Genomic DNA, 12,435 nt, shown 5'->3' on the forward strand with positions numbered 1-12,435 from the left:
GAAAGTTTCACCCTACCTGCATGGTTGAGTAGAATAACAACGAATAGAAGGAAGGTGGTTGTTCCTCCTGACAATCTTCTTGTGAAGAAGACTAAATCCAAATCTTTGAAAGACAAGATTGTTTCTAGAATTTTGGTTGATTCTGACAAAACCAAGTATGTTGAGGTTGCTGAGCCCTTAGTAGATAAACCTGTTGAAGAATTTACTAGCTCTAATTATAAATTTACTAAGATTGAAGCTGAAAAGCAATCTCGTTTGAGTTCTTTATAAGATGCTCATGATGCATTGGCAAATGTATCAAAAAGTAGTCATGAGCTTTGGGAAAAGAAGAATCAATTGAAACAAGAAATAGCTCGTTTGAATGAGGTCATCCAGAAGCAATCTTCTCAAAATGTTGTTGTTACATCACAAACATCTAAAGAGAGAAGGTTGATTGAAGCTGCGAAGTCTTGAATATAGGAAATCATTGTTTAAGGAGTTCAAGCTATCACAGAAACACTTGTAGTTCTAAGGCGTGTTAAAGAGATGAACATAATGGAACTAAGCTTAATTTCTTCTCTGACTCAAGAGGTAGATAACCTGAAGGAAATCCTTGAGGATTAGGATGAAATGATTAAGTTTGATCTGAATGCTATGGTCTCATGTGACGTTCTTCCGTGATGTGAAATGTTTTTCAAATTTCAAGGACTCATTGGTTACAACGAAGAGACCTTAATAAAGTTGATCACAAAATATGGCTCTTGAAGATTGTCAAGCAGTTGAAACAAGCCTTACTTGTGATTTGGAGCAATTGGGATGCCGTGTTACTGATAATCTTGGTAATCTTTTGGCAACAAAGAGAGTGAATTCAAAATATACAATCAGGATCAATGCTGATGTAGATTTCCAAGATTTTGGTTCACACACAATGAACAAGTTCGTTTTGTACAAATCCCTGACAAAACACTTGTTAGATAATACAACAACAAATAGCAAAGTTGTGTAATTAGCATATGAAAATGCAGTGAGAATCGAAGCCATATCAAAGACTATGGAGATTGCTGATCTTCCCATAGTGCATGACATCATTGTGAAATTCAAGGCATTAAGAAGCAATTTTTAAGATTGTTGTGTAATTTCTATTTCATAGTTGTTTAGAATGCATTACATGAAAAAGTGTAAATGCATGTAATGCGAATTGCATGTATGCAAAAGATGTAAAGCGAGTTGCATGTAACCCTTTAGTTTCTGTAGTTAGACTTGATCAAAGTTGGTTGAGTTGCTCCCACTCTTTCCTCCCCCCTTTTCTCAACTTCTTTGCCTATATAAAAGAGTACCCCCCTCATTGTAAAATCATCTTTATCTTTATGCAAGAGAGCTCTAGAGAAATTGTGCTAGTAGAACTTTGTTTGTGTTAGCATTATTTTTAGAGAAAGTTAATGCAAAGGAGCATTTGAGACTTAACTTTGATTAAGTGAAATTGTTGCTTGTACAAATTATAAGCTTTGTCTATAATTCATTCAAGTTATCTTTGATTCGTACTATCTTTTGTTATTGATATTGTATCTTGTGAATTGATAGAAGAGAGTTAAGAAACAATTGAAGCCCGAGCTTTGACTAGGAGCAATTGTGAAAATCCATAGCTAGAAGCTTTGTTTGTAGCTTGTATTTTCATCTTGATTCGCAAAATAGTTAGATTGTTCTTACTTTTAGGAGTCTTTGTGCCCTAATAGTAAAGATTTTACCATATAGAAGTACATCAGGACTTAGAGCCAAATTGGTACGTTTTGGCTAGCCTTTGAGTTAGTTAAAATTAATTGGTATCACTGTTTCCAACTCGTGATAGAGGTATAATTAGAGATTCACCTTGCCCTTTATTCGCCTTACAAATAAGCAGATCCTTTCTTGAAAGTTAAGAAGAAAGGATACTAGTAACAATCTGTTTATAAATCTCTCAATTTCTTGCTTATTTTGAGTTGATCCAAGGAACGGTGAGAAGGGGGAGCCTTCCCTTTAAGGTAGGAGATACTCTGTCTCACACGCTGTGGCTGGTCATCCTATTTTGCGACTGAATTTTTACCCAAAAACTGTTAGTTGCAAAATATCCACCCAACATATCCCATGAATTTTTATATTGTATTTTACCTTAAAAATCTTAGTTCTTACATTTATGGACTTTGTAATTAATAAAATATTTTAAAAAATAAATTTGATTTTATTTCTAAATTCTTGATTTTGTGAAGAATGAAATATACAAATCTTTGACATGTGCCAAAAATCTCCTAAGCTGGTGGGACAATTTCAAGCCCCACCCTATTTTGGCGAGCTCAAGTATATTAAAAAGTGGGGTTCCAATAGAACTATAGAAGGGGCCTTAGTATATAACTACATATCTCATTTAAATTTTTTATAGATTATTTTAAATAGCTAAATCTAAAATAAAGAATGTGGCATCATATTTGACTTTATAGATTCAAAACCAAATTTGATATAAAAACAATTTTACCAATTTAAAATCTGAAAAAAATAAAAAATAAAAAATAAAAATCTAAATCTGCAAACAAGATTTTAAAAGGCTTAGAGTGCTCCATATTTTGACTCTCCATGAATAGATTATCCGTAAGTTTTGAATTCTCATCTCTTTAAAATTATTTGCATTGCTGTCTAAGAAGAAGATATTCTTCACCAACATCAAGATACATATAATTACTAACTTTTAAATATTTTAAAAATTAGTATAATTAACGTTGGAAACCCCACTTGCTGAACTATCATGAGATATATAACATCACGAGATATTCACATCTGTCAGATCTGATGTCTATAAATATACCTGCCATAACGGACGACAAATGAATATTTAAAAGTACACAGCCCTAAATTTTCATTTACTCAGTCCAACTAAGCTATAGAACAACCAAGCCGGTCCACTTTTTGTTGGTAAAAATTGTGGCAAAGAAAGAAATTCAACGACAAATCAAGTCGGAGACCATCGATTTATGCACCTTCAGGAAGAATTTAATGTCCACGTCGACTAATGGAAACGGGTCGGCACACGGACCTTCTTCTACAAGTCACGAATCTCGAATCAAAGCCTACTCATAGAAGGCAAGATCCAGAAAAAACTACAGAAAAAGCCGCTCCACGGAAAGTTCGAGTATGTGGACAGTTTTGTTTTGCTTTAGAGTATTTCTCAACGCACATTATACGCGTAAACGTGTCCAACGGTCAAAATTCCTTCTCGAATCAAACGACAAAGTCTAGATTTAATCTCGGCCACCAGTACAGGAAGAATTTCCTTTTACCTCGCTCACAAGTTAAAAAGTTAAAGTTGTATGGCGGGTGAATCTTCTTCCTCTATCTTGGGATAGCCGACACAAGCAATGGCAGATTTGAATTAAATTCTAAACAACCATTCCTCGCTGCAAATCAAAGAGAAACACCCAACAGGGCCCTGGAAGTACACACGTTCCTTTCTTACTGATTTCGCAAATTATAAGTGAAAAATCAGCGAATCGAATCTGTTCTGCATAGACCGACACGAAAGGGAATATTTGCTTATATTGTTGGATGGTTTAGAGAGCAAGGCTCTGAGCCATTGTTGTTGCCTGAATTGTTTTGATCTGCATAAGAGAGTAGAAGAAGAATTGTGTGGTTCTGGTGGTGTGGAATTGAGATTTGGGTTCCCTTCCTAACGATGGGATCATCGATGGGATGGGATAGCAATGGCAACAATTACTGGATCTGGGACGCCATTTTTGTCCCCCGCGTGATGGGCGGGCTTATGCTCACTGCAGCTTTGCTGGGGCTTTCTACTGGTTATTTGGGGCCATTCTTGCCTGTTCTGCCGCCCATGCTGCCCTCGTCGTTTGGTCTTTTTCCCAAGAGGAAGGGCGAAGGAGAGAAGAAGAATAAGAAAGTTAGGGTTTACATGGACGGATGCTTCGATTTGATGCATTACGGCCACGCTAATGCTCTCCGGCAGGCGCGGGCGCTTGGTGATGAGTTGGTTGTTGGGGTGGTCAGTGACGAGGAGATTGTGGCCAATAAAGGTCCACCTGTTTGGACCATGGAGGAAAGGTATTTCCAGTCATTGTTTTTAAGTAGTAAGTTTGTGGGTTTAGTTGGGGCACGTTTTTGTATTTCGTAGCTTATTAATTTTTCATGATCAGCATTTTGGATCAGAGAATTTTTGTTCTAAATATATGAATTGTTTTTAAAACTGAGATCGCTGATAGTATGTAGAACAGTGTGGAAAGGTAGTTTGAATCATGACCATCTTAACCAAGTTTCTAGGTCGTCTTGAATCATTGATCCTGAGGAAAATTACTTCAAAAAGCTGAGAGGTTGCCAGTAAGTTACCGTTACATGTGCAGAACGACGTTTTTTAGTTGTTGTTTGTTATGTTTCGTTTTATCGTTTCATCTAACTCTTTGTAAGCTAGCAATTATCTTAGATTTGACACATTATAATGTTTCTTGAGTTTCTTTTATGAATGCCTCGACGCTTTTATAGCCAATTTACCATATAACACTTTATTGCAACTCTCGGGCTTTTTTGCCCTGAAACTTGTTGGTTGCGATAATTTACCAAAAATCAACACTTAACAGTGCTTGTAAGGAAATAAATCCATGTACTTTATGATAGCTTTGCTGCCCTTATTTCTTGTTGAATGCTACAGTTAACCCAAAATTCAACACTTTATTGAGCTTACTAGGGCTAACCCTGATCTCCTTGAATGAAAGTTTCAATGCCTTTCCTGCTTGTGGTTATCCTTTTAGCGTGTAGAAAGTCTTTTTGATCTATCATGATTTTGTTTAGTGTTGCAGTCTTAAAATTCCAGGATTTATAGAGGAAACTTAATTTCAGATGTGTCCTTTTTTGGGAACTTTTTTTGACAAGAGATATGTCCAGAAGCTTAATTTTTCCCCTGCAATTGCTTTCATTCTGATGATGGATCATGGAATGCAATCTAAAATGTTGAAGCAAAAATTTACACATAGTTGAATCTAGAAACATTTCAAGCTATCAATCATGGACTGTGTAAATCTAATAAGTTTAACCTCCAGAAATTGTCGAAATGAATACAGATTGTTGTCACAAGGTTTTGAGTATTTCAAATTAGTTTCCTACTTTATGTGGATCACTCCGTGCCTCCAAAATCTGTGCCTCCAAAATACCTTTGAAGCTGAAATTTTAGATTGCTTATAGTTTACATCAGGTGCAGAAGTGTACTCGCTGATTTAATTATTGAATTGTTGAATCAAACTACAATTCTAGAAGTTAAAATTTTACCAACAGAATCCTATAGAACAAGTTTTGACCGATTTGAATTGAGAAAGCTTCACTGCACTTATGTGCTGAATAGGTTCAACATGTCAATTTATTTTGTACTTATTCCTATCTCTTTGGTACTTATTCCTATTCCATTTTCTTGTTTTCGTTGGTTGAACTTATTGGTAAAATATCTATCTCTTTGGTACTTATTCCTATTCCATTTGCTTTTTTTCGTTGGTTGAGCTTATTGTTTGCATTCTTCTGTTCTTTATTAGTGGCACCTTTTTTTGGAGGCTGTGCTCTAAACTTGTGCTTTTTCTCAGCTTTTATGGTTGACCATATTTATGGAGAACCTGCGATAGTTCCCAAAAATAAAAGTTTGCCTTATTTCTTGTTAGAATTCATTGTATTGGTGATATTTTCAAGTTCATCCCTTCTTTGATTTAATAATTCTTCAATTTGAATTTTGAATGCAAGATGTATAGTTATTTTTAAAATCAGTACAAATTTAATCAACTAGAATTCAGTCATTTACTCCATGTGTTACTGTTTTAGGTTACTTACATTATTAAGACTTTTAAAGGTTTTATAAAGTCTAGGTTTTTGAACTTGTGTTTAATTGCAGGATGGTAATGGTCAGTGGTATAAAGTGGGTTGATGAGGTTATAGCGAATGCTCCATATGCTATTAATGAGGAATTTATGAAAAAATTGTTTGACGAGTATAACATTGACTATATTATACATGGAGATGATCCTTGTCTACTCCCTGATGGGAGTGATGCATATGCCCTTGCCAAGAAGGCTGGACGTTACAAGCAGATAAAGCGTACTGAGGGTGTCTCCAGTACTGATATTGTTGGTAAGTAGTTTATTTCTTGTATAAATTTATTGCTAGCAATAGCCTTTAGCCATTCAATTATGGATTGGGTAGGATAACACGAAAGATCTATTCATAAATAATTGGGCACATCATTTATTAATATCAGTGTGACACGAGGACTCACACCCCCTCTCAAACCTCAAAGTACCAGTCCTTGAGATGTGTCCCCACACATTGGGTACTTGACTACCCGAGTACCCCCACCCTCTGCCATTCTACAACCATGGGGTCATTGGGATGGGTATGTGAATTTTTATTTTTGAATGTTACTATTGGGTTTGTAATATGTTACTATGTTAAATGTTTAATGGTTCTAGTTCATGTTGCAATTTCGCTATGTTCAAGTATTTTAATTTGCTATGTTCTACTAAAACCTCATTTCAAAACTAGCATTTCAAGTTCTATATGTATATTATACAATACCCCTCCCTGCCTCGTCCTCACCTTGTCATCGTCCCCTGGCCGATCCCCCTCCATCCCGAAAATGAGGCCCATTTTCCCTCGTCCTAGAAATTTGTCCCGACGTCCCGCTGTCTTGACGTACCCAAGTACTGGTGTTACACTGTTCATTATTATTTGAATTTTGAACTCACATTTTATGCGAGTAAAGACTTTGGGTTTCAACTTTTCATATCTCAGGTCAACTTGATTGCAAGCTTTTGAATTCATTCCATCTTTGTCAATGATACATTTAAGAGTTCCATCTAGTCAGTAGCTAAAGATTTCTGTAATGGGTTATGTAAGAATGCACAATGACTGAAAATTATCTAAAGAGGCTGGTGACATCTTTATTAGTGCCAATGTAAATTGGTCATCTCTCAGAAAAAATAGGTAAATGTTTTAAGTGCATTTATCACTGGTAGGTGTAGACTGCGGTTTGAACAATATAGTTTAATAGTTTTATATGGTAGTTTAGTACAGATATTTGTAATTGGATGAATTATTTTACAGATTGTGGTATTTTTTTATTCATATTTTTTTTAGAGAGGCACAGAGCCTAAACTTTATTAACAAATTGTGCCTTTATTACATTTGATTTAATGCATTTAGAAATTGCCTAAGAAAGATTTTTGAGCAAAGGTTACCTGTATTGGTATTGGATAAGCTTAAGAATGATTTGGTCTTATTACCTTCTGGTACTATGTTAATAACAGGATATGGTACTAGGAAGGAATTCAGCAATCCAATGATTTCAAGATTAAAAATAGATGGTTGAAATATATCTATGAGAGATTGTAGTTGACATTTTAGACTACTTGAAGGCCTGAAGCAGTGAACTGTTTAGATGGTTGTTTCATATGGTTGGTACAAATTTTGTTGTTGAAACTAGTTTTCTAGTCAGTCAAATGCGGACGAAAAGCTGCATATAACCAGTTCTCTTTATACCAATGTTTTTAGGAGTGAATATGGCAATGTTTGTGACCCTTTTCTCATGAGGCTATTGCTTTATTATATAAGAAGGGGGACAATCTGACTATGTTATTAAAATTACATTGGCTTCTTTACCAACTGGAAAACCTAAATGAATGTATTCATTTGAACTAGTCTGCATAACTTGGGAAGGGATTTTTCTGCATGATATTTTATCACTGAACACAACAGAAGCTGAATAGTTAACCTGAAGATGCACTGAAGGATCATTTCACATTGCTAAATATGTAAAAAATATTTATATGTTTACTTTGTGACATATTTCGATGTAAATAAAAGAGGGTTTTCTCTTTTTTATTTTTAAATTCATTCACAATCACTTTCTTGGCTTGACATAGGTATCAGAGCTACAGAATAAAGATAATTTTCTGTATTTTTTCAATCATTCAATTCTTTCTGTTTGAAATTCTCATCGCAGTGACATTACAATGAACAAAATTTATCACTGTAAATATGCATGTTTGTTTTGTGTCAGTAGCAGTGTTAAAGGATTAAGAAGAGGGTCAATTACAAGTTTGATAGAACATTTTTCTGCGGCTGATTGGAGTAGCAGTGAACGGATGAGGATTGTGTGCTATTTTCTGAGGTCACAATAGCCATGTCAATAGCATGCCCTACCAAAAATAATATTAGTAGAAAAGAGATGTTTGCAAGGTGAGAATAAGTCTATACTTTTAATCTTTTGTTTTAATGCCACAAAAAGAATAGTTATAATACATTCAATAGCACCCATGACCATTTTAACCAGGAAAGGAACTCGGTAAGAATGATTACACAAGTTGAAAATACTTTTATTTTCAATGATGTATGGTATGATACTTGTGATGCAAATTGACAACCTGTTGAACTTCTAAAAGGAAACAAAATCCACTACTAATTTGGGGATATAAAAATGTAGAAGTCTTTGCATTTACAAGAATAGTGAACCTCTATTGCTGGAGAAATATTTTGTCAGATATAAGGATGCAACTTGCTACAGGAAGTGTTGATGTGAGTTTGGTGATCCCTTTGACATGTAGAATAAAATACTAAGTATCTTATCCTCTCTTGAACAAGGAAACCTCAAATGCTAAACAATATGGCAATGTGTGATTGAGTAAGGAAACCCCATTGTTTGCACTGCAAAATAGCAACTTTGTGTTTGGTATAACCCGGTGAATAGAATGTGATCTTGCTGGTAACCAGAAGGGGACTTTACTATTTTTCCTTGACTTTATCAATTGTTTTCCCTCGAGTGAGTTGGAAACTGAATTAAATTGACTTACTCCAAAAGAAATGATAGAAAGGACAGAGTTTAAATGAAATCCTAAGGACAACGGTATCTCAATAGCTGATGCTTAGATCAGTGATTTCCATAGCCAAGCTTTGCTTTGCCAGATGAGACAACTACACAAAGATGCAATTTCTAGGGTTAACAAAGGATTCTATATTGTAATAATATATCCAAATGTCCAATAGTAGTGTAATCCAAATGAACTTCCATAATTGAATGAATGCTTAAATTGGGTTCAAATTGTAGTTCCCAGACTCGGTCTTGTCTCGTACTTGCCAAGGCCGACTCAACTTGAGACTTTTAACGATTTGAAACTTGTTTCAGGTACACATTATTTAATAAATCTTAAAGACACTATAGCATCATCAAATAGAAGCTAAATTGATCACATACATAAACATACATCCATCACATAAGTACAAATGTAAATTGCAACTAAAGGAAATAGAAAACATAGATATACAAAATTATAAATATTATAAAATGTATATAAAATCTATGAGATCCGTGACATCAAATGGAAGCTAAATTGATCACATACATAAACATACATCCATCACATAAGTACAAACGTAAATTGCAACTAAAGGAAATAGAAAACATAGATATACAAAATTATAAATATTATAAAATGTATATAAAATCTACGAGATCCGTGACATCAAATGTTCCAAACATGTGTAACTGTAAACAAAAACAGGTCTATGGCTTAGGCTAGCCTAGCCTTAGCCTCAGTTTGTTTGCCTCCTACAAAGGAATTTAAGGTAGGTCTTGGATGAGTAGCTATAGTCTCTGCCTTTGAGGTGTCGCAACGATGAACATCAATTGTGCTTGATTGTGCTCTATCCTCCTCCTTAGCCATAGCCACAACCTCAACCTCTCTGTCAACTTGGTCAACCCACTCATTGTCCTCCTCAATGAAGTCAGAATTGGCAAACTCAGTGAGCCACTTAGACTCTAGATTGTTTCCGCTAGAGTGATCATAAAGGAGTTCGTGTCCAAGAGTAGTTTGGTCCTAAGATGGAGGTTGTAATGAACAAATACAAGATCATTCAATCTCTCCACAAACAATCTATTACACCTTTTCGAGTACATCCAGAAGTGCTTCATGGCTGACTCAAAATATCGATGACAATTTTTTGAAGTTTTGGGGCTCTAGGCCCAAACATTTGCCCCACCTATCTGAAATAAGGAAAAGAAAAGCAATATCAGTCTCATTTCAAACTTTAAGGTAAGATTATAAAATCAAAATATGTAATGATCCCATCTTTTGGCCTTCACATTCTCCAAAGTCTAAGTGGAGGATAAGAAGAAATTAAATTAATTTCTTATAAAGTCATTCAATTAAAAATTAAAGGTGACTTTGTAGATAATTAATTTAATTATTTACAAGGGAGTAGCTTCTAGGGTATGTATTAATTATTGGAAGGATGGAAGCCTCTCGTGATTTAATTAATTATTGCCAGGGGGGAATTTTTGGGGTATGCATTAATTATTGGAAGGAGGAAACTTCTAGCTCTTGCAATTAATTAATGTTTTAGTTCCTTCCAGAAGGATGAAGAAAAGGATAAATAGGGCTGAAAGTTTTATTGGTGATCATCGGATGATTATGACTTGCATTTGATAAGAGCTTGGATGTGTGAATCACACTCCCTTCTTTTGGCAATAGAGGACGTTCATTCTCTGTTGTAACATTCTAGACATCATTCCCTTAGGGTTTGGCCTTTGGAATACATCTCTTTGTAATTGATTGCAACATTCTCAACACTAATATAATTTCAGCTTTGGTTCAGCTTTGGGCATTCCTGGGTGTCCATTACAGTGGTATCAGAGCTTGCTTGCAAAGTGTTTCACAAAGTTATAATTGATAGGTGTCCATTACAGTGGTATCAGAGCTATTAGTCTTATAGGGAATTTGGAACAACGAGATAAAGGGAAAAGAGTTTGACAGTCCAGATCAAGAAAATGCAATGTTTAGGTTACTGAGTTCATTAGAGGAGGGGCAACGGATGCAACAGGAACATAATAGGCGAATGGATATGATGTTGCAACTTATGGCTAGATAGATGGGCATCAATATTGAAGATTTATATGTTGCTCCAGTGCAGGAGGTAGTTGCTTCCTTAGGTGGGATTGAGACACATATAGAGCCACCCATCTATGATGTTGGTGATATGAGTGTTTTAGCGGAATCAATAGAAACATGTGTGCAAAGTCAGGAGACCACATATGAAGCTTTGTTGGGAGATGGTGCTGCAGTAATAGTGGGATTAGGAGAACATGAGGATACTATCATATCAGCAGCCACTTTTGTGTCAGTTGAACCATCAAATGAGGAGTTTAATGGTATAAATGCAGTGGTTGATGTATTTTCTAATGAAGCCACACATGTTGATGATTATGAGTTTTCATCAACTACAAATTCGGTTCAATTTTCTGTTGCAGTAGTTAATGTTGTTCCTATGTCCATATATTTCGATGCGGCAACACCTATTGTTGATACAGTTAGCATGAGTACATATGGTTCACCTGCAGCTACATACATCTTTTTCAATGCATGATGGTGATAATATGCATTCCAGTCCAATATATATTATGTGGATGGATATAGGGAAGAAGACATTTCATAGATCTTCTATGGAGTTGTCTTATGGTGACATTCTGACTTCATCAGTACACGTTTTGAATGCTAGGCTATAGGGGTTGGTCCTGATGATGCGGGTTTGCAGTTGGTTTAACTTCCATATGGATATCACATATTGGGATCCAGGTGGAGGTTGGAGTTCATTATGTTAATTGCTTGAGGACAAGCAATTTCAAGGAGGGCGGATTTGTAATGATCCCATCTTTTGGCCTTCACGTTCTCCAAAGTCTAAGTGGAGGATAAGAAGAAATTAAATTAATTTCTTATAAAGTCATTCAATTAAAAATTAAAGGTGACTTTGTATTTAATTAATTTAATTATTTACAAGGGAGTAGCTTCTAGGGTATGTATTAATTATTGGAAGGATGGAAGCCTCTCTTGATTTAATTAATTATTGCCAAGGAGGAATTTGTGGGGTATGCATTAATTATTGGAAGGAGGAAGCTTCTAGCTTTTGCAATTAATTAATGTTTTAGTTCCTTCCAGAAGGATGAAGAAAAGGATAAATAGGGCTGAAAGTTTCATTGCTGATCATCGGATGATTATGACTTGCATTTGATAAGAGCTTGGATGTGTGAATCACGCTCCCTTCTTTTGGCAATAGAGGACGTTTATTCTCTGTTGTAACATTCTAGACATCATTCCTTGAGGGTTTGGCCTTTGGAATACATCTCTTTGTAATTGATTGCAGCATTCTCAGCATTAATATAATTTCAGCCTTCGTTCAGCTTTGGGCATTCTTGGGTGTCCATTACAAAATATATAAGCTCTAAACTTAAGATTCTTAACACATATTTCTACCTAGTTGCAATTTTGTCCAAGCCTCTTTGTACATCTTGCTTGCAAAAATCAACCCTTCATTATTGTATTTATCCATCTTGTGTAGTGTAGTTGTGGCTGTGCTATCACTCGACATCTTTTATATCTCTCTTTATAGGCCACTAAGAGC

At 35.3% G+C, this 12,435-nt stretch overlaps 1 protein-coding gene across 1 annotated transcript in view; it reads left to right on the forward strand.

Moving 5' to 3' along the window:
- The first annotated feature begins 3,571 nt into the window (after window positions 1-3,571).
- LOC149572186 (ethanolamine-phosphate cytidylyltransferase-like) overlaps window positions 3,572-12,435 on the forward strand; it is a 90,278-nt gene continuing 81,414 nt past the window's right edge. The window contains exons 1-2 of the mRNA XM_089813452.1: window positions 3,572-4,059; window positions 5,882-6,117. Of these exons, the coding sequence (XP_089669578.1) occupies window positions 3,677-4,059; window positions 5,882-6,117 (619 nt within the window). The 5' untranslated portion in view covers window positions 3,572-3,676. The remainder of the gene's footprint in view (window positions 4,060-5,881; window positions 6,118-12,435) is intronic.

The sequence above is a fragment of the Cupressus sempervirens genome, chromosome 2 (genome assembly GCF_028749045.1).
Source record: "Cupressus sempervirens isolate cs-2001-9-10 chromosome 2, ASM2874904v1, whole genome shotgun sequence".
Taxonomy (NCBI): domain Eukaryota; kingdom Viridiplantae; phylum Streptophyta; class Pinopsida; order Cupressales; family Cupressaceae; genus Cupressus; species Cupressus sempervirens.